Genomic DNA, 24,505 nt, shown 5'->3' with positions numbered 1-24,505 from the left:
CCGCTGAGCAAGGTTCCTCACCACCCCAGCCCTCGAGTGGTGAGCGCTGAGCAGCCAGGCCTGGTGCTTTATCTCTGCTTGTTTTCTGCTCTACAATCCCAGGATCTCCGAGGTTGGAAAAGCCCTCCCAGCCCATGGGGTCCCAGCAGTGCCCATCCCCACCTTGTCCCCAGCACACAGCACTCAGTGCCACTCAGTGCCACCTCCAGAATTCCTGGGACACCTCCAGGGATGGGCACTGCAAACCTCCCTGGGCAGCTCCTGCCAAGGCCTGAGCACCCTTGCCAGGAAGAATTTTTTCCCCAAAATGCAAAAATGGGACTTTAGGGACTTCCAGGACTCCTTGGGGTTTGGGGCTGTGGGGGAACACAAAATGTTCCCTGCCAGAAGGGGCTGGGCCAGGGACACCTCTGCTGCTGGGGGTTGGATTGATGGATATTCCCTTCTGGGAGAAGCCTTTGGGATTCTGGTGCTCAGGATCCCAGAAATGAGGTGGGAAAAGAGCTCCAAGGTCCCAAAGTCCCAGCTGTGCCCATCCCCACCCTGTCCCCAGCCCAGAGCCCTGAGTGCCACCTCCAGAATTCCTGGGGCACCTCCAGGGATGGGCACTGCAAACCTCCCTGGGCAGCTCCTGCCAAGGCCTGAGCACCCTTGCCAGAAAGAATTTTTTCCCGAAAATGCAAAACTGGGACTTTAAGGACTTTCAGGGCTCCTTTTCTGTTGTTGGTGTGAGGGGTTTGGAGCTGTGGGGGATCACAAAATGTTCCCTGCCAGAAGGGGCTGGGCCAGGGACACCTCTGCTGCTGGGGTTGGATTGATGGATATTCCCTTCTGGGAAAAGCCTTGGGGATTCTCTTTTCCACAAAACCCCCTTGTTTAATGGCCTTATTATATAATCTCTGCACACATTGAAAGGTATCATGATTAAGACAATTATTATAAAATTACCACATACATACCCATACTAAAAAGAATCTTTTAATTAAAAAACCTTAGCCACTAAAGGCTCAGGCTTGATCTTTATAAACTAAAACCATTCCTGATGGCAGCTGCAGGGGGGACATTACTGGATTTAGAAAGGCTGCCAGGAGTAGAATTGTACCAAAAGGTTTGATTTTTATACACAGGGTGACAGGGAGAAACATCCTGAGCTTTAGACTGAATTTATTTAAAATTAACACAAAAATCGATTTTCACAGAACCCAGGAGCTCTACTTCTGGGGGTTCCAAGGGTGTTTCAGGAAGGTATGGGATCAAATTTGATTTGATTTGATTTGCTTTCCAAAATGTTTAGTGTAAATATCGGTGTAAAGTTGTGGAGGAGCTGTACACCTCCAGGCCTGCCCTCCCCAGGGAGCTGCAAAGGAAATTTTCTACCTGCAAACCCCAGCAGAGCCTCTCACCACCAGGAGGACATTCCACAGCTGGACACAGCATCCAGCTGACATTCTTCAGCTCCCTTCCAAGTTTCCCACATTTAAATATATCCCAGACAAATCTTACAGAAACTGCAGTGGGATTTGTTAACTCTTTCCTTCACTTTTTCCTTAACGCTTTCCTCATCAAGAAATAGTTGGAAAATTTTTCTCTGGGTTTCACCAGCACTCAAAGTAAACCCTAAACCATCTTCGGGAATCACCTAAACCATCCTAAACCACTCTAAACCACCTTTGGGAATCACCTAAACCACCCTAAACCATCCTAAACCACCCAAACCATCCTAAACCATCTTTGGGAATTACCTTGATGATTCCCAAATTGGTGTGACACCCACAGTGATAAAAGAGGAAAAAAACCATGCAGGAGTTTAATGAACGAACCACTGAGGATGAAGGAATTTTTAAAAAATAAATGTATGTGGGTCATGAATCTCTTTGCATTAATTTAAATATCAAGCACCTAAACTTTTCTTTTTTCTGCTATTTATATACACAGGGAGAACATTTATAGACAAAGTTTAGCTTTTAGATTCTGTATTCATATCTTATTGTTGGTGATATAGAATATATTACAATTACATTGTTTATGGCCTTGAGAATGATCCCAAGAACAATCCCAAAATGATGGATTTAAATGGAAGGAATGCAGTGAAAAGCCTTTCATTGGGATTTTTTTTAAGAAACTGTAATCTCATTCAGGAAAAATTACTTGGAGTGAAGTGTAGGGAAAGAAGTGCAGGGAAAGAGGGAGTGGGAGAATTAAAAATAAAAATAACTAAAACAACCTAAAAATAGCTGCTGTGAATTGAATTTACTATTGGAATTTATTTGGGAGGAAACCTGGGAATGGAGGAAGAGCTATTTAACCTAAAAAGAGGAAAAAGCCTGACAATAAAATCATCCCCATCCCATCCCATCCCATCCCATCCCATCCCATCCCATCATCCCATCCCATCGAGTTAAATCTAGGCTAAAAAGCTGAAGGTAATTTCAAACCAGAAGTTGGGATAAGTTTTAGAACAGCCAAGAAGAAGAGCACCTGGTTTATTCTGGATATTTGAGGAGGAACTTGGACTTGATGTTCTTTAAAAAGAGCCATGTCCACCTCTCTTATCTTTATCCCATTTTAAACCAATTTGATTTTATTTTAAACTTTTTTCCATAAACTGTGGTACAAGTTCAAGGGTTGTCCCAGGACCTCCATGGAGAACTTCAGAGCCCTCAGATCCCAACCAAGTGGCAGAAATAATCAGCATGATTGATAATGATGATGATGATGATTAATCATTATCATTATTAATAATGATCCGTCATTCATTCATAATGATATCATCATTATTATTAATGATCATTATTGGTGATCATTATATATATCAATGGCAGAAATAATCAGGAATTATTCCTGCTGGATACTCAAACCTTCCTTCCCCACAACATCTGGTATTAACTCAGTCTGTCCTGCTGCAACCTCAGCTTATTTCTTCTTTTTTCCTTTAGCAATTTAACACATTTTTTCGTGCCTCTTCATAGCAGGAAAAATTATGTTGCAACTTTAATTGTCTCTTGTTTTAGGTCTCCTTAAAAACCACCAGGCTGCTCTTTCCTCCTTCCTGCAGCTCATATTTTCCGGACTCTGGGGTCATTCTCATTCCTGTCCCTGCTCCTTTCCCAGGTGTCCTGCCTCCTTCTGGGTGGGGATTTTAGAAGGAATTTTGAATAAGTTACAGACGACACTTTTGAGTTTTTAGATGATGCAATTTATTTTTTTAATCTTTTATAAAGCTAGGAAGAGTAAGTTCAGCTCACATTTTTATCACATAGCTCAGAAAGTCACAAGGCCCTTAGTTACAAGACCTTTTAAAAATTTTTTGACCAATAAAACACTGCTAACAAAGATATTTATGTTTTTGACTTAATGTTGAAATATTTCATCTTATAGACTCATATTACAGCGTAGTTGATTAAGTTTTGTACATGATTAAATTTTCTTAATCATGTTATGACACACAAACCTACAGTGCTGCATTCTAAACTTCTTGTTTACTTTTATAATTACTTTAATTTTTTCTATATCTTAAACTCTAAAACTCTTAACTTTCTCCTTCTTAACTTAATGTGGTTTTTGTTTTAATCCATAAATCCACATTCTCACTTCAAACAACTAAGTTTAGAAGCCCTTTTCTAAAAAGTTCCAGATCAAACTTTGTGTTTAATTCTGAACTTTAGCTTACAGACCCCAAGCCCTGAGAATTCCCTGCATTTCAGATTCCAACACTTCTGGAAGGGCCACGCCAAGAAGGGAACATGGAGCTCCAACCAAGGCTGGGCCCTGTTGATGGATGTTTATGGATATCTTGTTGTTTAGACGCAAGATTTCTAAATTTTTCACACATTTGTTGTACTTAAGGAAAGATAGGAGAATTTTTAATGATATTTCCCAACTTTTTCTGTCCGTTATAGGCTCCAGATGACGCAATTTCGGAAGAATTTGATAACGTGAGAACTTCTTGGCCAATGATGTTGCTATTTACTGTCCCAGGGTTAAGTTAATCTTTCAGGGAGGATTTTCTCTTAGAACTAAATATTTTTAAACCTTCTCTCCTTTGTCTTGTAGTCAAATTCTCTTTGAAACTGGTTCCCATTTTTATCAGCAACATCAATGAGAGGCAAGAATGGACCATTGTGTGTAGTGGTGCTTTGGTTTAGAAAAAGCAAACAAAAACCTTCATGTGAGAGCTGAACAAACCCCAAACATTTGGGATTATTAAGAGCAGATGTGAGCAGAGAAGAATGGATTCACTCATAAAAAACCTGAAATTTTGCCAAGTGCAAATATTTGAAGTCCTATAGTGACAGTTGCTCTCGAGAAAAGAGATGAACCTACCAACATTTAAAATGTATATAATGGATAGATGTAAAATAGATACAAAATTAACAAATGGCTCAGGGATGTCCTTCTGATTTTCCATTTTAAAACTGCAGAATTCCAGTCAAAAAGGACAAAATGCTGTAAACAGAGCCTGTGGTACTGAGGAATAGGTAATGGGGTAGGGGGGTGCCAAGACAAACAGGCTCCAAGGATTGCCAAGAAACTCTGAAAATTAAAAACAACTCGCAGCTCCAGCCAAGGCAAAGCCAACTGCAACAGCCTGGGGGTGTTTGTGAAAATATGAATGTTCAAGTGCAAAATTAATGCATGCAAAGGGTCAGATGCACAGAATTTATGCCTTTGGCAGCACAGGTAGGACATGTGAGATTTGTCCCTTGGGTATTAAATAGACACCAAAGAATCAGAGGTTTAAAAATTATGTCCTTACACAAAATGTATTATATATTACTTCTTTCTTTATATATCATCTATCTATAAATATATGATATTATAAATATTTATTTGCTGCTGGAGAAATGTCCTTTAGGAATAAGTCAGGTTTTGAAAGCACCTCTTTCACTTAAAATGACTTTGACAAGAAGATGCCTTAAGGAGGAAAATGCATCCAAAATGAAAGCACCCAATGGGATTTGGCAGGCCTAATGTAATATACATTTATAAAACATATATTATGTTTTTATATATATAAAAATAAAAATATTACTGCCTGGCAGACGTACATGAAACATCTGGGATTTACACTGCAGGAATTTTTAAAGCATTTTATGTTAATTATTTTCACAGTGCTGAAAGGGAGGTTGGAGTTGAAGCACTGGTGAACATTCAAGCTCATGGATACATTTTTTGGGAAAAATACTCTCTGTTCAAGGAGTTTGTGGGAATCAATATTCCTGTAAGCTCCCAAGCTTTAAAAATAGGGAATTCTAAGAAATCCTCCCATGTGTGAAATAATAGAGATAATTATTTGTGCCAACAAAGGCATAAATAAACTGCAAGGAATAATTACTTCTGAGAAAAGAATAACAACAATTCCTTTCATCCTCTAAGCTGTGCATAGGCAGGTTGGGAGTTTTCAGAAGCAAAATATTGCCATGAGTTTGGGAAGGAGGAATTGAGAAAATTATATTTTTAGGAACGATAATTGAGAAAATTTAGACAGGTCCATGAATACTTTGGAAAAATTGGTCTTTTTAACCATCATCCAAATGTCTCCTGCTCTGCATTCTTGATGTGCTGTTCCTGATCAATATTCCTGGTAGATGGACTAAAAAAGGAATTTATTAGCCCCAGGATGGAAGTTTCCCCCACTCCTCACTTTGCATGGTATTCCAAAGCTTGTGGCTGAATCCAGGGATCCTCCACAGGGATAATCCAGATATTGCCTTATCACCCTGGACACTGATATGGTGGTGGTGGAATCTGTCCTTGTACAAGGGCAGCATAAGGGCGGAGCCTCCAGCTCCACAAAAATCAAGTTCACACACTGATGTGTTTGCAGTTTAAATTCCTCCTGAATCCCAGCAAGATGGATTTGGGGATAACACACTGGGATTGCTCTCAGCAGCATTGCCTAGGATGTCCCTTCATGTCTGCACACTCATTTCCCACCCCCTGCCCATGGATTTTCTCTCCTCCCTCCAGCTGTCTGCTCCAGCTGCAGAGGAAATGAACTTTCTGTCTTTTCCTAATGACTCAAGGTTTTATCAGCTTGTTTTTTGGGTACTCTTTAATTCATTTATTTTAGTGTGATGTGTGAGATCTCTGCCAGCATTGCCCAACTTCTGTGAAGGGTTGGGCTGTGGGTTTCCTTATAGCCATGGGCATGGCTCCCACCCTGTGGGCTCGGGAGGAGCAGCTGCTGTCTCTGGCATGGCCTCACATACACAGAATTCCACGATTGCAGCATCCAGTGGTGCCAACTCATGCTCCTGGCGTTGCCTCCTAATCCTGGAAATCCCTGCTTGCACAACTTGGCTGGAAATGGGTTTAGAAAGTATGGATTATTCCATCTTCTTCTGAAATAATGCTTGGAGTTTCTCCTCGAGGTGGTCCCACTCAACACCTTCCCTAGGGAGTGCCCGGCTGGAGGTCTGGGCTTCCAAAGGAGGCAATCCCAGCTTTCCAGCCTGATGATTTACTGAGTAAATTATTTGCTGTGGGTAACTCACACTTTCCTCTTCTCATCATCCTATGCTTCATATATTTCTCTATTTCCTGTGCCTGTGAGCCACTGTCTCCTTCCCAGATTATCCTGGTGTGCGTGGGTTTTTTATGGAGCTGGAATTCCCCTTCCTTTACTTCTTTTTTAAAGTCTATTTTCTCTGCTATCTTTCTGAGTGTGAAATAAAATGGAATATCCTATCCCATGGTAACATCTCTCCATTAAAGTCATTTTTACACATGGCCTCAACCTCCTCTTTACACATTTATTAAAATTCCCCTTTGCTTTGTTCACACACTTGGCAGGCTGTGACTGATCACATTTTATTTTTATAACATTAATTTGTCTTTATTTTTCATGCTCTGCCTGTGCTTCTCTTAATCTGCCAGCTTGAGAGCCATTAGAACACTTCACCCCTAAATAACAATTCCAAAGGCAAACCAATCCCCTTCAGTGAGATTAATTCCATTGTACAAAAACATCCATGAACTCGAGTTCTTTTAAATCAACACCACATCCAAAGTGTCAAAAATGGATCAAAATAACCCAGCTAATTGCTCTTAAACATTCCCAGTCATTCTGAGGCTTCATTTGTGAATGGAAAACACAACTTCCCTGTTATTTACAATAGAATTTATTAATATTCCTCTGATATTTATCTGGCCCGGGAATAAATATTATTAAACATCACTCCAGGCACTGTGGAAAAAATATCAGTGGGATAATAAATGGAAAATTATATTTCTTGCCACTTATAGATGAAAAGGTAAAACAAGAATTCTTGCAGCTCTCACAAAATAAGTGAAAAGGATTTCTTTTCTCAGTGTGAGGAGTTTTTAAACAGCACCAAAGTGCCCCAGTGGGGTACAAATTACTGCATTTAAAGATGGGTACTCATGAGTTTACAATTTTAGGCAAATTTTGCACTGTCACAAACCCAATGTGGCTGGCTCAAGTGACAAACTGGGGTTTGCATCCAGGCCAAAAGCAGAATGGAAATTCAGCCTGAACTCAGGATCTTGGAACAAGAGAATCTTTAAGGTTCCTTCCCACCCAAGCCTTTCCATGATCCTATGACCTCAAAATATTCCAATTCAGCCATAGAAAAGCTGATCATCAAAGCTTTCCTTGATATCATTGCCACAATGGACTACCCTAATGAAAATCAGATTAATTTTTGTTTCCTTCTGTTTTATTCCAGTTTTCCTAATTTTTTTTCATGTTTGTGCTTCCATCCTGGTGGAACATGTGTGGAGTTTGATATCCAGTGGTTTGCAGACCAGATCCAGGCTTTTTCCAGGAATCCCAGCCCAACTTGAGCAGATTTCCAAAGCTCCCCAGCTGGCAGTGTCACCCCAGGAACTCCATTCTCTCTCTTCCCTGAATAGTAGCAGCTGCATCCCATTAAATAAATCAATATCCCAAATTTAGAGCAGGGTGATGAGAGCACAGTGAATCATCTTTCCCCAAAAGCTGGTGATACAAATTTACCAAAATTTACTGCCTGTGGAATATCTGAGGCTTTGATGCAGGATTCCTCCTGCCAGCACATTCATCCTGGGAAAGGTAATTCCTGAGGAATTCAATATATTTCAATATATTTTCTTTCTTTCCATAACTGCTTTTAACTCAACTTTTTAAAAAGCTTTCTCTTCCCTAAAACTTAATCAGTTTTGTGTGGTGAAATAATAAAAGCACAAATTCATTCAGTGAATTTTAAGGCTGTGAATAACATCTGAGTAGATACTTAATGTTGAATTAAGGTGAAACTTGTCTAAACCAGAAAATTAAGGATTAGGAGCCACTTCTTTTAGAGCTGGACACAGGAAAGTATCTTCAGCCAGAATCAGTGCCAGAAAAAAACAGAGTTGAAAGAAATCCTGTAAAAACAAAACGAGCTGGGCTGAGAGCTGTTGGTGCTTTCTCCTCAGAAGGTGCTTTATGTACATGAGTGAAGGGGAGAAAGTGAAATATGAGTGCATCCAAACCAGTTCAGCTCTGGGTTATTTTGGGAAAAAATTGAAAAAATTAAAAGGGAAAGGGAAGAAGGGAAAGGAAAGGAGAAAAGGGAAAAGGAAAAGAGGAAAGGGAAAGGAGAAAAGGGAAAAGGAGAAGGGGAAGCTGCAAGGAGGAGCTGCATGCCCTGAACTCGGGAGCTTCTCGCTGCCAGTGCTCCCAGTCAGGGCTGGCAAGGTGGGAGATGGAATGGAATGTCAGGATGCAGGCTGAGATCCCAGGGTTTGTCAGGACGGGGAGTGGGATGAACTAAACCAGGGGTGTTAATGAACCAGCCCCAGCACACCCAGCTCTCATTAGCAGCTTCTCAGAAATGGCCTTTCCTCACCACTCACAGTCTTTCCAGGAACGTGTCAAGGACAAAGCTCTGGATCACTGGGATTACTCTCCTTCCTAGAAATATCTACACGAGCAATTCCCATGTTTTAACTTGCACGCATTCACTTTTTAATTCATCTCAGCTGCACCGTGGCTTTCCATTTAGGACTTTCTCTTTGCTTGACACTCAGTGAATGTTTCTTTCAACAAGAATGGATGATATAAAATGATTTGGGGGAAAAAAGAAAAGGGCGGGGGGGAGTGTCACAACTACTTTCAAAAAATCATTTCTGGAGACTGAGGCACTTATTTAAATATTACCAAAAAGATTATCTTGGTAGTTTTCATTCAAAGTTATAATCTTTCAGAAATCCTGCTGACTACAAAGGTTGGCAACAAACAGAAAAAAAAGGTGGGATTTTTTTTAACAGGATCATGGAATTCCAGAGTGATTTGGGTTGAAAGAGACATTGAAGACCATGGGCAGGGACATCTTCCACTGTCCCAGGCTGCTCCAAGCCCTGTCCAGCCTGGTCTTGGGCATTCCCAGGGATCCAGGAGCAACCACAGCTTCTCTGGGAATTCCATTCCAGCCCCTCCCCACCCTCCCAGCCAGGAATTCCTTCCCAATATCCCATCCATCCCTGCCCTCTGCCAGTGGGAAGCCATTCCCTGTGTCGCACAGAATGATACTTTTTTCAGGCACATCTCCACACCTGCTCTCCTGCTTTCCCTGCCCTCTCATTTCCATCTTCTCAGCACAAAACAGGATGCACTCGGAATTTATTCTGCCTCAATAAGCCACTAATCCTCCCTGCAACACCAGCAGTGCCTTTTGCAGTGAGTTTAATTCATTATTTCATTAACATGCAGTGATTTTCCAAAGAACAGGAACGGGATTCAGGCCTGCCAATGTGCATCTCAGAGGATTCCTGCTGCATTGTTTGCTTTCAGCAGCCGAGCTGGGATTCATTCCTAGCCCAGGGCATTGCCTCACAGCGCTGCTTCCCTGGAAGCACACAGCCCAGGGAAGCTGGAACACCCCCAGCTCCCGCTGGAATCCTTCCCAGGAACCACAGAGATTGGTAAAGAGCGTTCATTTCATCCTTCTGCTTGTGTTGGGAAGGCAATTGCAATTTATGAGGCAGAATAAATTCATCTGAACTCAGGGTGTTTGTCACAGACATTTCTTTTATGAAAAATCCTCTCTTAGGATTTTCCTGCTGAAGCTGAGAAGTTCAGCAACCAGACATAAACAACAGGTTATCTGCTGCTGTAGAATGTAGCAAGTCTGCCTGGATTGGCCCAGTTTAGATGTTTAAAGTTAGTGACCAATCCAGAACTAAGATCTCTCAGACACAATCTGAGAGAGCTAGTTTGTTATTCATTATTTACTTTCTATTGTTAAGTAGCTAGCAGCTTCTAGAAACTCCTCTTCTTTTTCATTTTAGTATAGTTATAATAGATGTATATATCATAACTTAATAAATCAAGCCTTCTAATCATAGAACCCATCTCGTCTCTTCCTTCACCCTGAAACCCTTGTGACCACCGTCACAGGTGTTCCTTGTCAGGTCTGTTTTCCTCCTTTGCCTTGCTAGAAATAAAAAGGGTTGAAAAAAGGTTTGGGTTTGTGCTGCCTACAATGTTGGCACCTTAAAACAATCTGGAACCTGTGCTGGGTCCCCTGTCCCTCCTCAGAGGAGACTGAAGCCCTGTCACCCTGAGCTAAGTCATCCTTCACCCTCACTGAGCTGACCCTGCTGCCTGTCACCAGGATGAGCTGGAGTGGAGAAAGGAGCCGGCTAAACCCAGCTTGATTCTGGGTTAACTTTGAGTCTGGTTCCTTTCCCAGCCTGGACTGGCTGCATGAATACTCAGGGGAAACAGGGAGTTGAAGGATTGGAAACTTCTTGAAGGATCCACGTGGTTTTGGAGTCCTGTTGACATTAAGGTGTGATAACTCCAGATATTGGTGCCTCAGCAGTGAGATCCACAACTCATATCCTGATGGATTTTCATGCTGCTTTCTGAAGGCTTAGTTATCAGCCACAGAACACAATAAATGGAAGATCCCAGTCCGCTTCTCAACACTGGAACAGCGCCAAGGACAGAAAGATTTCTTTGCTTGCCTGAGGTCTGTGGGGTTTTTCCTCAGTAATTCAGTTGGGATTCCTGAGGATGGGAGGTGGTACAGCAGTCACCATGATTGTGTCCTGCCTGTGTGACAACGTGCAGCTCCTTAAAGAAGAACCTGGACATTTATTTCCTTTTCCCCACGTCTAATAAAATACAAAAGCACCACAAACTACAAAAGGCCCATTTTCCAGACTCCGAAAATCCTGGAGCTGAACAGGGAAGACACCACTAATCTCCATGCATCTAATTTCCATTTACTTCCCTCTTTGAATCTGTTGTAACTTTCAAAGAACCCAAATTTTCTCCCTCTGAAGGCAACTCCATGAGATTCTTAACTGAGCTACAGTGAAACAGTTTTGGTACCAACAAAAGGTACCTTATGGCTGTGAAACTTCCTCCAGCTTAATCAGAGTTTTCTTGCTGCAGATGAGTCCTGATCATGATTTTCTTCTCAAGTTTCCAGTTCAGCTTCCTGAGCTTGTCCAGAATTTTTCAGGCTCCTGAAGAGCAAGTTTGGAATCAATGCAGGCAACTCAGAGAGTTGTAAATCTTCTTATACTCCATGCTGTATTTTACCCCTCGATTTTCCCCTTTAGCAAAACTCCTCAGAGTTATGAAATCCACACTTTTCCCTTTACTCTGCTTCACATGTGGTTAACACCATAAATCCACAACACCCAGAAAAGCACTAAGATACCAACTCCAAGGCAACCCCATTTCAGCTAAGGAACTTGGCCCAGGTCAGCATCTCCAATAAATCTCCTTTACCAAACAAGCACAAACACATTGTTCAGCTCAAATCCCAAAGCTGGCCGTGTAACCAGGCTGACGTTGCTCATTCCCTGGAGTTCGGGGAAATAAAGCTCCTTCAGATCCCAACATGAGCACGGTCACTGGAGAGCAGCCCACCACTGTGACATTTGAATCTGAAAATCTGCGGGGCTTAGGTCATAACAGAACCACCTCCTCCTCCCTGGCTACTCCAGCAAACCTCTCCCTTTTACTCATTGGTAACCAGCTTTGTGTTTATAAAGCAATAGTAAACATTGTTAGCCATTGTCAAGGCAGAAAATAATAACAAAAACAATAATAATAAACCCTCAAAGGCAGGGTCAGAGTTTCATCCACTTATCTGGAAAAACAGATAAGGACTTTTGAAGCTGCCATAACAATCACGCTGCGGGTAAAATTCCTAGTGAATGTGGTGGCATGAGCTGATCACTATCCAAACAGGGGGCAATCGAAGATCCCCTTTGTGGAGCCAGTGAAAACAAAAATTCTGAAGCTCTTAATCAGGCTGCTCCAGCCCAGACCTCCTCGAGTATGCTCACAGAGCCCAACCAGTTCCACCACAGAGCTCCGTTGTGATCCAGCTCCGTCTGCTTTTCCTCCAAAAGCAGAGTCCACATCTGCAAAGTGACAAAGTCAGCGTTCACACTTGCCCCAGCTATTTGGCATATTTTGAATTTTTGAGGATTAATTTTGTGAACAGTCAGCGCTGTTTGACTGCAACGCAGACAAAATCCTTCGGCCTGTGAGTACAAGTCTGTTTGCAATTCTGAGGGGAACACTAAAAGATCCGTCAGCTTAGTTTGAAGGGAAACCTGAAAGTAATAAACTTCATTTTTCTTAGTCTAGGGTATGGACTCTTTCTTTTAGTTATCTGTGTGGAATCATGGAATGGGTTGGATTGGAAGGGACTTAAAGATCCCATTTCATCCCTGCCATGGCAGGGACACCTTGCGCTGTCCCAGGCTGCTCCAAGCCCCATCCAGCCTGGCCGGGGACACTGACAGGGATCCAGGGGCAGGCACAAGAAATCTGGGAATCCCAGCCCAGCCAGGAATTCCCAATTCCCAATGTCCCATCCATCCCTGCCCTCTGGCACTGGGAGCCATTCCCTGGCTCCTGTCCCTCCAGCCCTTGTCCCCAGTCCCTCTGCAGCCTTTTACCCTCCCTTGGATGAGAATCCAGCGCTTTTTCATCCTCAAAATTATCACCACTGAAATCCAAGTGGGCTGATTTTTCCCAGGAACCTCTTTAGAGGTCACATTTCGGTGACAAACTAACACTCGGTAATCCAGAATTCTTCGACACGTTAATTTCTTGGAACGCGGCATCTCCATCCGCAAGGGCTATTTCTGTCCGGGATGCTTTTTGCCACAGAAAGAAACCACATTCCTTATGATACACCACGTAATCCCAGTGAACTACAAGTAAATAAATAAATAAATACACAGACAAATTCAGCAGAGTCTGCTAAGTTTGTACGGCTTGATTTCACAGCCGAGCGCAGCCGGGACGGGCAAGCAGCGGCTCCACCGTGAGGCGATGGCCGCCCTCATCCCGCCCTGAGGGCGCTGCCCCACCGCCCTTTCCCCGCCTCTTCCAGGGATTTCCCCGTTTTCTCCACATTTGTGCCCGTTAGCCTTATCAGGGTTCGGCGGAGGGGCGGCTCCTCCCTCAGCCCACACGGACACAGCCGGAGACAACCCGGTACTCCGGCGGCTCCCCGGTGTGTGAGGGGGCCGGCCGGGCTCCGGCCCCTCCCTCCCCTGGGCCGGGAAGCGAAAGCGAAAGGCGGCCCCGGGACGGCTCCGGAGGTGTTTGAGGAGACGCCGGCAGCTGCGGCAGCCCCGGCCTGTCCCGGTCCCGGTCGTGTTCCCCAGCCCGTCCTGGTCCCGGTCGTGTTCCCCAGCCCGTCCCGGCCGTGCCCCCCGCCCGTCCCGCGTCCGCCGGGAGCCGAGCGGTGAGGGAGGCCTTAGGTCGCTTGGAGGAGTCGCGGATAAACCAAACAACTATTGTTCATTTCTGCTTTCACTTTCCTTTTTTTCCCCCCCACAGAAAACTGTACAGAAGTCTCTGAATTTTGGTTGTTCGAGCCAAACCAGAAAGGGATTCCGGGATCCAAAACCCCAGTTTCAAGCCACGGCGGTGTCGGCTCAGAATCAAGGTGAGGATTCCCAGGTGAGAGGGTCAGAGCTGCCTGGATGGGTCGGGAATTTGGGCTGCTCCTGCTGGGATTTCAAGGTCAGACCTGTGGAGTATCCAACTGTGAAAAACGCCAGTCACTTGTTTTTAAAATTTTAGAAGTTTTATAGTAATAAAATGGTTGTAAAAGTAGTAATACAATTAGAGTAATAATAATTTGGACAATTTCAACTAGGACAATATCAGACAATAAAAACAAAGAGTTACGGATGTCCAGGTACCTTTTTCTGGGCAGCACAAGCCCAAAAAACGACCCACGTTAACAGAAGAGTAACCCTTAAAAACAACAGCCTGTTGCATATTCATACATCTCATACATTATGCATAAATTCCATTCAAACACAGGATTCTGTCTGGTCATCCTCAACTTCTTCCTCATAATCCTAAAGGCATCATCCTGCCCAAGCGAGGCGGGAAGAAGTTCCTTTCTCCTGATAATGGAGCAAGAAATTCTCTTTCTCTGAAAGATTTAGGTGTCCCGTGGCTGCTATCTCAGTGCGAGTCCTTTCTTTAGGAAAAAAGTATCCTCCATAGCATAGTTTCTATTTTAACATTTTCTTATAACCTAAAACTATATTTAACACACTACTTAAGAGAATTAATACAGCATTACTTTCTAACACAACACATATAATATTCATTTCAATATTTGCGAAAAGCCAATCATAAAATACACATTTTTCGCACAACCTAAACCTTAGAGGATCAAACCTTGCCCCGGCAGCCACAGATTGTCTTGGGAGCCTCTGCACCTTGGCATCTCCTCCTGGTCAGTGGCCTGGGAGCTTGCCCAAATTCCTTTTTATCTGTGTCCACAAAATGCTATGGCAAGAGATTTCAAATTTTAAATTACATGTTGTGTGAAAGTGTTTCCATTTGTGTTAAGCAGGTTTTGTAGAATCCTAGAATGGTGTGGGGTGGAAGGGACATTTAAACTCATCCAGTCTGCCATGGGCAGGGACTCCTTCCACTGCCCCAGGCTGCTCCAACCTGGCCTTGGGCACTGCCAGGGATCCAGGGGCAGCCACAGCTGATCTGGGAAATCCATTCCAGCTCCTCCCCACCCTCCCAGAAGGAATTCCTTCCCAATATCGCACCCAAATCTCCTCCTTCCCAGTGGGAGCCATTCCCTGGCTCCTGTCCCTCCATGCCTTGTCCCCAGTCCCTCTCCAGCTCTCCTGGAGCCCTTCAGGCCCTCTCTGAGGTCCCCTTTTCTCCAGGCTCTCAAGCACAGAGCACACAGGCTGTTCCCAGGTGTGTGACAGCACAGATGCAGCATAAAGGGAAATACAGAACTACCAGAGCAGCAAAATTGAGTTGTGCACCGCAGAATTCCTCACATCTGTCTCTGGCTTTTATTTCCTTGTAAGGAAGGAGGCTTCAGATATCCAATATCTGTCACTTTTGCTTATGGAATTACACATTTGTGTTTAAAAACTCAGCTCAGCACAGCTTCTGGTATTCCTGATATTCTGTTGCATTAAAAAAATCCCCAAACAATACACACAATGTTGTAATTTTTTTCCTGGTCCCTCAGGTTTCCATGGATTTTACCAGCCCCCCATTATCTCTCCAAGACAATGGTTTTGTGAGTATTTCCTGATGTGCTGCCTGGGAGTGAAATCTGTATTTGACTTTTGTATCTCTGACTGAATTCTGCTTGTCTCACCTTCTTCCACCCTTTAATACTTGGGACATTCCCCATTTCCACCTCCTGTTTCCATTGGGAGAATCCCATTCCCAAGATTCTGCAGCACAGATTTTCCCAGAACTTTCTGTCCTGCCTCTCTTGCTCATCTGTCTTTGTGGAGGATTTTAGGGGAATTTCCCTTTTCCTGAGATTCAGCTCCAGCAGTGCACAAGTGGTTTGGATGAGACTTTCCCTGGCCTTTCTTGTGTTTTCTTAGTTATTTTTTTTCCTTCTTTCAGGATGTGTGAAACCATCTTTTTAGTAAAACATCCTTTTTCTTATTATCTTCCAGCTGTTGGCACGTGCATCCTTTTCATTCCCTGCACTCAGTCCCTGGAGTGAAGGAATATTTTTTCCCATTGTAACTAAGACACAGATGCTTAATTGCTTAATTTGAAACTGGAAGAAATACTTTCTGTTTTATTGTTTTTAGGGAATACCTAGCATTACCAAGAGAACTGACAAGATCATCTAACTCAGATTTTTTTCCATGGATTATCTAATTTAGGCCTTTTGCTATTCCTAAATTTCATGGTTCCCATTCAAGCTTTATGTAATCTTCAGTAAAAAGGGAGACACTATTTCAGCAGATCCTTTTGGATTTTTTTTCCTGCAGAATATTGCAGCCATAGAAACCAATCAGAGCACAGATTTTCTCTCTCTTTGGGCTTTGTAGTTTCCCTGCCCTTGTGAACTTGTGCCCTGAATTTCAATTATGAAATGGTTCTTTTATCACCTTCCTTGATATTACCTTTTATTATCCAATCTCCCTGAGCTTGGAAGATCAAAATCCCATTTTCACTTTTATTTTTTTTTTATGGACACCTCCTCCTGGAGGAACTGCTGAGAAAGCACAGAGCTAAACATTTGTGGGTTTGAGGGGCTTTGTTCTGTGTGGAAGAACATGGAGACAACTTGATTTATTATTTAGCTAAATATTAACCTGTGCATTTTAGCAGTTAGATAATTAGTAAATAATAATGACTGGCCAGTAATTCACAATTTCATCGATTTTTGTCCTGTCCAGCCATTAAAATAATTCAACAATTTGACCTAAGTGAATGATGTTTTAAATTTTTTTGGTTAAAGTTTTTAATTTTTTAAAGATTGTTTTAGAATTGTTTGGGGTGTCTCAGTTGTTGGCCAACAGAGGAGAAAACCAATGTGTTCCTCTTCTGTCTGCAGAGTATGGTACCCACTGATCCACTTGGGACATCCCTGGAAGAGATGGAAAAACTCAAGAAAGAGCTGAGGATATGGAAGGCAAGTTGTGTAGAGCACATGGAATCATGGAAATTTGCTGAAATACAAAGATTGGTGCATCCTTCTAAAATCAGATCAAATCCCCCAGATTTATAACATCTTTAATTTGTTCTGTTCTTCCAAGCTTTGTGCTTGTGTTGGTGGCACTCTTGTAAGTTGAATATTTACCCAAAGTGTTAAAAATTAATAAGTACAAAGGGCTTACTCAATGTTTTGTTTGTTCCTCTAGAAATAAACCTTTAAAATATTGAAAATCTTCTTCTTTTTGCTCTGCAGATAAGAGTTGAAGATGTTGAAAAGGTAAAAGATGACTTTATTTGCGCCAAGCTAAGAGCAGACGCAGAGTGTGACAGAGCAGAGAAGAAGCTGACGGAGCTGAAGGAGCAGGAGAAGCAGCGTAAGGACAGAATCACCAGCTGTGAGGTGTGGAGGGGGCTGCTGCTGTTTGCAGGGCTGGGAGGGAGCTGTGGGGTGGGAAAATTGGAAGAACATTCCCAGTTTCAGTGGCAGGCAAAGAGACAGTGCAAGAAACTGAATCTGTTTTGGGATGACAAAAAATAACCTGACAAAACCAACCTTCCTCTTCCAAGGTTCTCCCCTACGGATGAGTTTCAGGTCTGGGTGAAGGGGATGAAACCCATGGGGTGATTCCACTGCTTTGCCAACTGCCTGCTCTGTGAGAGGTCACAGCTCCCAAAGGATCAGCATTTCTTAAGTGCCAGTGAGCTGGCCAAGAGCCAGGGCCTGACTGAAGAGGGATTTTCCTTCTGAACTGCTGGGTTCCAGAACCCCTTGGTTCATTCCCTCAATATTCCACGTGCAGGAGCAGCAGAAGGTTCATAGGCTGCCAGGAAGGTGCTTCCAGTGAGCTTTGGTGGATCACTGGTGAGAAATTATAGCTTCAAGCCATTACAATGTAATTAGTAGCTTAAACACACTCAGGTTGTGGGGAGATTTTCTGAAAGCTGATTTTGGTTCTTTAATCACAAAAGTTTGGATTTGTACCCAGGAAAGGTCATGATGGCTTTGGACTTCAGCTGATGGGAAGTGCTGCAAGTGTCTGCAGCGGTTGCTGACTTCCCAGGAGCCACCTTGTGATGGTGGCTGGCTGGAGCTGACAGCATCTGCTCTGTTTCCTTCTCATCCTCTCACATTCCCTGTCCAGGAAATCCTGGATTTGCTCACAGAGCTTTGTGTCCAAGCAGGATTCCTTGTTCTGGAGGAATTATGGAGCAGACAGGAGGAAGGAGAAGGACATGATGAGGGAAGAGCAGCAGCATGGCAGAAACTGCCCAAATGTTGCTGAAATCTATTTCTGTCTTTATTTGTTTGATTTTGCCTTTCGTCTTTTTGGCCTGTAGCAGGAACTCTTGCTGCTAAAGCAAGAAAACACTGAGCTGAAAAAGGAGATTGAAAAGCTCAAAGAAGACCTGGAAGAACACCGTTCCCAGGATAATCCGGTAAAGGAGGTGGAGTATTTGGATATTGGTCTTTTAGGAGAGCAGATTTTTATTTTCAGAGAATGGTTTGGGTTGGAAGGGACTTTAAATCCCACCTCGTTCCAACCCCAGGGACACCTTCCCCTATCCCCAAGCCCTGTCCCAGCTGGCCTTGGACACTTCCAGGGATCCAGGGGCAGCTGCTCTGGGAAACCTGAGCCTCCCCACTGAATCTGTCCCTCTTAAAGGCTGCTGGGGCCACTTGTTCAGCATTTGAACCTCTACTAATTCCAATATGAAATAAACCTGGAAGTTTCTTATTTTTCCTGGCAAGCCAGTTTGAAGCAGGGAGAGGATATGGAAATAAATCCAAGAGGTACTGGAAGTGTGAGAGGAATGAAAGCAAGCAAACATTGATTAAATGGAAGGCAGTGGAATCAAAGATATTCATAGCATTGGTAATATTCAAGTTTTCTTTTTCTTGTGTCAATTCTAAAGTTGGAGATTACAAAGAAGGTGGCAGAAATGAAGTTGAAGTTCACTCACCTGGAAGAGATGAAGGATCATGGGGCAAATGTGGATATGGACACCCACTGTGTTTTTGGGGTGGCCACAAAAACCCCCTTCAGACTCAACCAAAACCAGGCACTGCTGACTTTTGAAGATGAGGAAGGTAGGATGTGTATTTCAATTATAAAATTAATGTCTCATGTATTTCACCTGGTAGTGGTGTTGTTTTCCCCCCAAGGGTGTTTTGAACGGAACAGGAAAAAATCTTGTGTTAATATTTTATACAATAAGAGCATCTTTCATCAGCTTAAAAGTTCTACTAGTCCCATTCAAAATCTATTTTTATATGTATAAGTAATAATATATTTGCTATATTTATTGTATATTATTCTAATAACATTGTTTGTTGTTCATTGTTATTAAAGATGATATAATATTTTGTTATTCTATTATTTGGCCTGAGTAAAACCACAGAGATTTTATGGAAGTAGACATGGATGCTTGGGATCTGTTACCTCATTATTATTAATTTCTCTTTTGTTGATGCAAAGGGAAATTTTTTTTAAGAGACTGGGGAATAATTTGGGGTTTATAAGGATTGAACAAAGCTTTTCTTATCTGATTTCCCTCAGTTGCCCAGAGGCTGACAAAGATGAGCAAGCACTGTGTGAACCTGGACAGCAGAACAGCAAATGTGACAGTGAAGCCTTTTGAACTCGACATGGGATTCCAGTTTGAGGTAAACAGCTGAAATATGCAATTCTCAAAATCTGAGCTCTTTAAAAGCTTTAGGTTCTTTTTTATTTTCAGTGTTTTCAGTCACAAAGTGCACAAAAATTTGATATTTTTAGCTCCACGTCACTGTCTCTGGAAAGAAGATCAACATTTCAGACATACCTGAGCTTCCTATTCCTGAAGATTGGATGAGAGACAAACTTGAGCTGCATTTCTACAAAACTGAGCAGGCAGGAGGAGGAGGAGAAATAGAGAAAGTGACCTACAACAAGGGGTCTGGGACAGGTGTCATCACATTCCTCAAACCTGGAGGTAGAGTCTGGAATATTTTCTTGTCCAAATTCAGGCCCAGTTGTCCATCCTGGGTTCCATTCTGGGGTCACCACTGAGTTATGCAAACTCTTCCCACAGGGAGCTGATGGATCCCCCAGGGATGTGGGGAAATAAAGCAGTTTTTCATCACATCTTTTGGAGCAAACAGTTTGTGAGCTTTTCTTTCAGAACTTTTCAGAAAAACCCTGATTTTTCCCCTCTGTGTTGCCAGACACTCATACTGCAAACAGCAAATCAGGAAGATGTGTTTGATTTTAGCTCCTGCTGCAGAACAGTTGGACAGGCATTCCTGTTGCCCAGCTGGATGGAATTCCACAATCAATTCCACATCCACTTGGAGCAGCTGCTTTAGATTTACTTCAGAGCTTTGTGGGCATTTCATGATTTTGCTTTTTGTTTTGGAAGTGCCAAATAAACTTTTTGCAGAATGCACATAAAGAATCTACAGGTGTGCCAGCCTGCATTAGTTGGATGAGCCTGGTCGTTGAAATGTTTATAAAATACTGGTTAAATTATATTAAATAATTAACTGGGTTTTTTTTTTCTTATTCTCTTACAGCAAGCTACAACTTTGTGCGATGTACTAAATACCCTTTCTGTGCAGAGGAAAGCTGGTTCATCATTTCTGTCTCACCACACTTTGATTTCCACTTGAGGAAGTTTCAGGTAAAAGAATCTACTCCAGGCTGATAGAACAGATAAGTGGGAAATAGGAGGATGGGCAGAATTTTCACTCCTTTTGTGTGAACTTCACAGCCAGTGTGGGTGTGAAATAGGCTGTTGAGTTCATGTGAAGCTGCAATTTATTTTTAAAGGATGTGCTTGTCTTTCCTTGATGGAATTATCTCAGCACTCCCCACACTGCTGTGCTGGGCTGTTTGGGAAGGAGGTAAAGCACAGAGCTCTGCCAGGATCCCAGAGTCCCAGCAAATGCAACATTTGCTCATCCATTCCTTGGTTTTACTCTTCCATTCAGCCCAAACTGTGAGAGCTGCCTCATCACACTCTCCCTCCAGCTGTCTGCTGCCTTAGGAGTAGGTCAGGTCAGAATTGTGTCTATAATTAGGCCTTTGTAATTAAGGCATGGGCTGGAGGACACACAGCTGGTATGGGGCATGTGCTGGCAGGGATTTTATGGGGTGGTGCTGGCAGGAGCCATCAGAGCTCCCCAAATCCAGAGTGTGGCTGCATTAAGGAGTGCAGGACACACCAGTTAAGGTGTGGGCTCAGAATCATGGAACAACAGAATCTCCTGAGCTGGAAGGGTCCCACAGGATCATGGATCCAGCTCCTGGTCCTGCACAGACACCCCAAAATCCCACCCTGGGTACCCCTGGCAGTGCTGTTCAAACCCTCCTGGAGCTCTTGAGAATTCCCCGGGGAGCCTGAGCAGTGCCAGCACCCTCTGGGGGAAGAGCCTTGCCCTAAAATCCATCCTAAATCTGCCCTGGCACAGCCCCAGCTCTTGTTCCTCTGTTCCCAGAGGACAGAGATGGGAGCTGCCCCTCAGGAGGAAGCTCCAGACTGGGATGAGTTTCCCCTCACTCTCCTCCAACAAACAAAGTGCCCTCAGCTGCTCCTCCAAGACCCTTCATGGCAGTGTGAATCCAGGATTCCAGAACCCTTCATGGCAGTGTGAATCCAGGGTTCCAGAACCCTTCATGGCAGTGTGAATCCAGGGTTCCAGAACCCTTCATGGCAGTGTGAATCCAGAATTCCAGAACCCTTCATGGCAGTGTGAATCCAGGGTTCCAGAACCTTCATGGCAGTGTGAATCCAGGGTTCCAGAACCCTTCATGGCAGTGTGAATCCAGGGTTCCAGAACCCTTCATGGCAGTGTGAATCCAGGGTCCCAGACCCTTCATGGCAGTGTGAATCCAGAGTTCCAGACCTTTCATGGCAGTGTGAATCCAGACTTCCAGACCCTTCATGGCAGTGTCAATCCAGAATTCCAGAACCCTTCATGGCAGTGTGAATCCAGAATTCCAGACCCTTCATGCTGGTGTGAATCCAGAGTTCTGCTCTTTGGGAAATTTCCACTATCTAAAGTTTTCACCTCATCAGAGATCCCAGCCACACCTGAGCAAGGAATTTCATTCCCATCTCTCCCAGTTCCTTTGAGTGCACAGCTGCTCTATAATCCAGGTTTGTTTTTCCTCCCCAGGCACACTGCAAGGTTTCCAAGAAAACCATTCTGCTGAAAGGAGTCCCAGAGGTGGAAGAGGATGAAGAAAGTGTGCAGGACATGATTGAAATTCACTTCCAAAAGCCCAGCAATGGTGGAGGGGAGATAGAGAAAATCAAATACATCTCCAGAGGAGCAGCCTATGTTTGCTTTGAGGAGGATACTGAGAATGCCAGCTCGGAAACCACAGGGGACTCATGAAGTTCTGAGGTTTTGTTCCTCAGGGATTTCTGTAGACATTGTGCTTTAATGCTCTGAAATTGATACTGTAGCAAAGGAATCCCTGTCTTCTGCTTTGTCTCATGGCACTGGCTTTGCACAGGGAGTCAGCAAAACCCCCTGCCTGTGTTACAGATGAAAGGCACAGGCCAAGCCTTCAGCAGCCCCTGAAACAGCTCACATTTTCTGCAACTTTGCTTGTTTTATACCTTGCAGATTTTAAGATACTCCAGGGTGGGATGAGTGGATTATTTCTTACATTCTGGATACAAAAGCCATATTTAATCCCAATCCAAGCCTCCTCCCAGTCCTGCTTTAAATGCCAGAGTTTCAGAAGGTGGCTCTGACACAACTCCAGTCCTGCTGAGGTTGCTGAGTGCCACCAGAACCCAAACACCTGAAAGCACCCTGTAATTTCATAAAAGCCACCTTATCAAATCAGTGATAGAATTAAAATAGAAAATGGGGGCTGCAAACCCAAGAAATTGCACTTAAGAAATGCCCTGGCATTTGCTGCCTTTACCTGTTCGTAGCCTGCTTTACTGTTTGATTTTAACATTTGCTTCTGAAATTAAATTTTCCTAACTTTTGTTCATGATTTTGGTTATTTTAAACTATTTCAGCCAAGGATTGAGCTGATGCTGTACTTGGTTTTGTAACAGTGCTGCTGAACAGCCCTGAGGGATCTGGTGATCCCAGGCTGGGGCTGGGAGGGCTTGGAGAGAGTAATTTTCCAAGGAGAAATGTTCTTCCTTTTCTGCTCTCATGCTTGGAAAACAAATCCTCCTCCGACCTTGCACTTTGCCATCCTTGGGGGCTGAAATGGTTTGGTCCTAACAGTCTTAACTCCAAATTAAATGAGCCTGACATTGGAAATAATTTATTTTTGGGGTATTTGACATCTTGATGTGCACGGAAAGGAGACGGAATACCTCAGGGATTATTATTCCAGACAAACTCTTAATTGGCAATGGATAGAAGTTGAATATGGAAAGTTAAACGGTTGCAAACACCAGAGTTTATTTTGAATTTGCTGTTGAGTGAGATCCATGTGACTGTAGCACCTCTCACTGTTTAGGGCATGCAAAGGCAGGGATTGGTTACCTGACCACTGTAAAATAATAATAATTATTTCAAACAAAGTAGTGCTGAAGAATTCACAGAAATTGTGCACTTTTGCACTCTCAAAAACTTGGTAAGACCAGACACCTTAAAAAGAGAGGGGGGAAAACCTGAGAAAGGTAAAAAATGTCATTAATTTCAACTGTATCTCACTGATAAATATTGAGAATAATTAAAAAGGAAAACGGTTAAAATTCTCATAAGGTGTGACTCATGAGGAGTAGTGAGAAGCTGCATGTTTTAAAGCCCAGAAAACAAATCAGATTTTTACACTTTAAAGACAATGTCTGTAAATGTCTTGCCTTTGTCCCTGATGAATTATGGCTTGTGATGATTACCCTGTTAAATTTTAAAGCAGCAATGGTGCTTTAAAGGCTGGAGACTGGTTTTAATGATGAAAAATAAGAATAAAGTGTCAGTGATGTGTCTATAAACATCAGTATCCTTTTTTCCTCCCTGCTGGAGTGACTTTCTCTCGGCTGGGAGGTTTTTATTCCCAAATTACAGGGATATTTACCAGCTGCAGCTTCCACCCAAACATCGGTGTCCAGCCAAACACGGGGCTCTTTGGGGCCACGGGAGCTGTGCAAGCGCCGCCTCTGGGGTGCCAGGGGGGACTCCTTGGCCCTGGGGGACAGGGGGAAGGAATTCCTGCCTGGGAGGGTGGGCAGGGCCTGGCACAGGGTGCCCAGAACAGCTGGAGCTGCCCCTGGATCCCTGGAAGTGTTTGCTGTCTGTGCGTGTCCCTCTCCATGCATGTCCTTCTCCATGTGTCCCAGTCCACACGTGTCTCTCCACTCCTGTCCTTCTCCACGTGTCCCTGTGGGTCTCTGTCCCTCTCCACACCTGTCCTTCTCCCTTGTGTCCCTCTCCATGCATGCCCTTCTCCCTTGTTCCTTTCCATGTGTTCTTGCCCGTGTATATGTTCAACTCCCTGTCCCTCTCCCTGTGTCCCTTGTCCCTGTGTGTGTCCCTCTCCACGTGTGTCCCTGTCCCTCTCCATGCATGCCCTTCTCGCTTGTTCCTCTCCATGTGTGTTCTTGTCCATGTATATG

General features: G+C 43.5%; 1 protein-coding gene across 1 annotated transcript; it reads left to right on the top strand.

The window, feature by feature from the left end:
* The first annotated feature begins 13,277 nt into the window (after nt 1-13,277).
* Nucleotides 13,278-22,890, top strand: NMI (N-myc and STAT interactor). The gene is made up of 11 exons (XM_030952454.1): nt 13,278-13,712; nt 13,808-13,916; nt 15,492-15,542; nt 16,830-16,907; nt 17,184-17,330; nt 18,269-18,367; nt 18,845-19,019; nt 19,489-19,595; nt 19,708-19,903; nt 20,484-20,590; nt 22,089-22,890. The coding sequence occupies exons 3-11, from the start codon at nt 15,498-15,500 to the stop codon at nt 22,308-22,310; spliced, it is 1,176 nt and encodes a 391-aa protein (XP_030808314.1). The 5' UTR covers nt 13,278-13,712; nt 13,808-13,916; nt 15,492-15,497; the 3' UTR covers nt 22,311-22,890.
* The last annotated feature ends 1,615 nt before the right edge of the window (nt 22,891-24,505 follow it).

The sequence above is a fragment of the Camarhynchus parvulus genome, chromosome 7 (assembly GCF_901933205.1).
Source record: "Camarhynchus parvulus chromosome 7, STF_HiC, whole genome shotgun sequence".
NCBI classification, from domain to species: Eukaryota; Metazoa; Chordata; class Aves; order Passeriformes; family Thraupidae; genus Camarhynchus; species Camarhynchus parvulus.
This window is presented reverse-complemented; position numbering and strand designations above follow the sequence as displayed.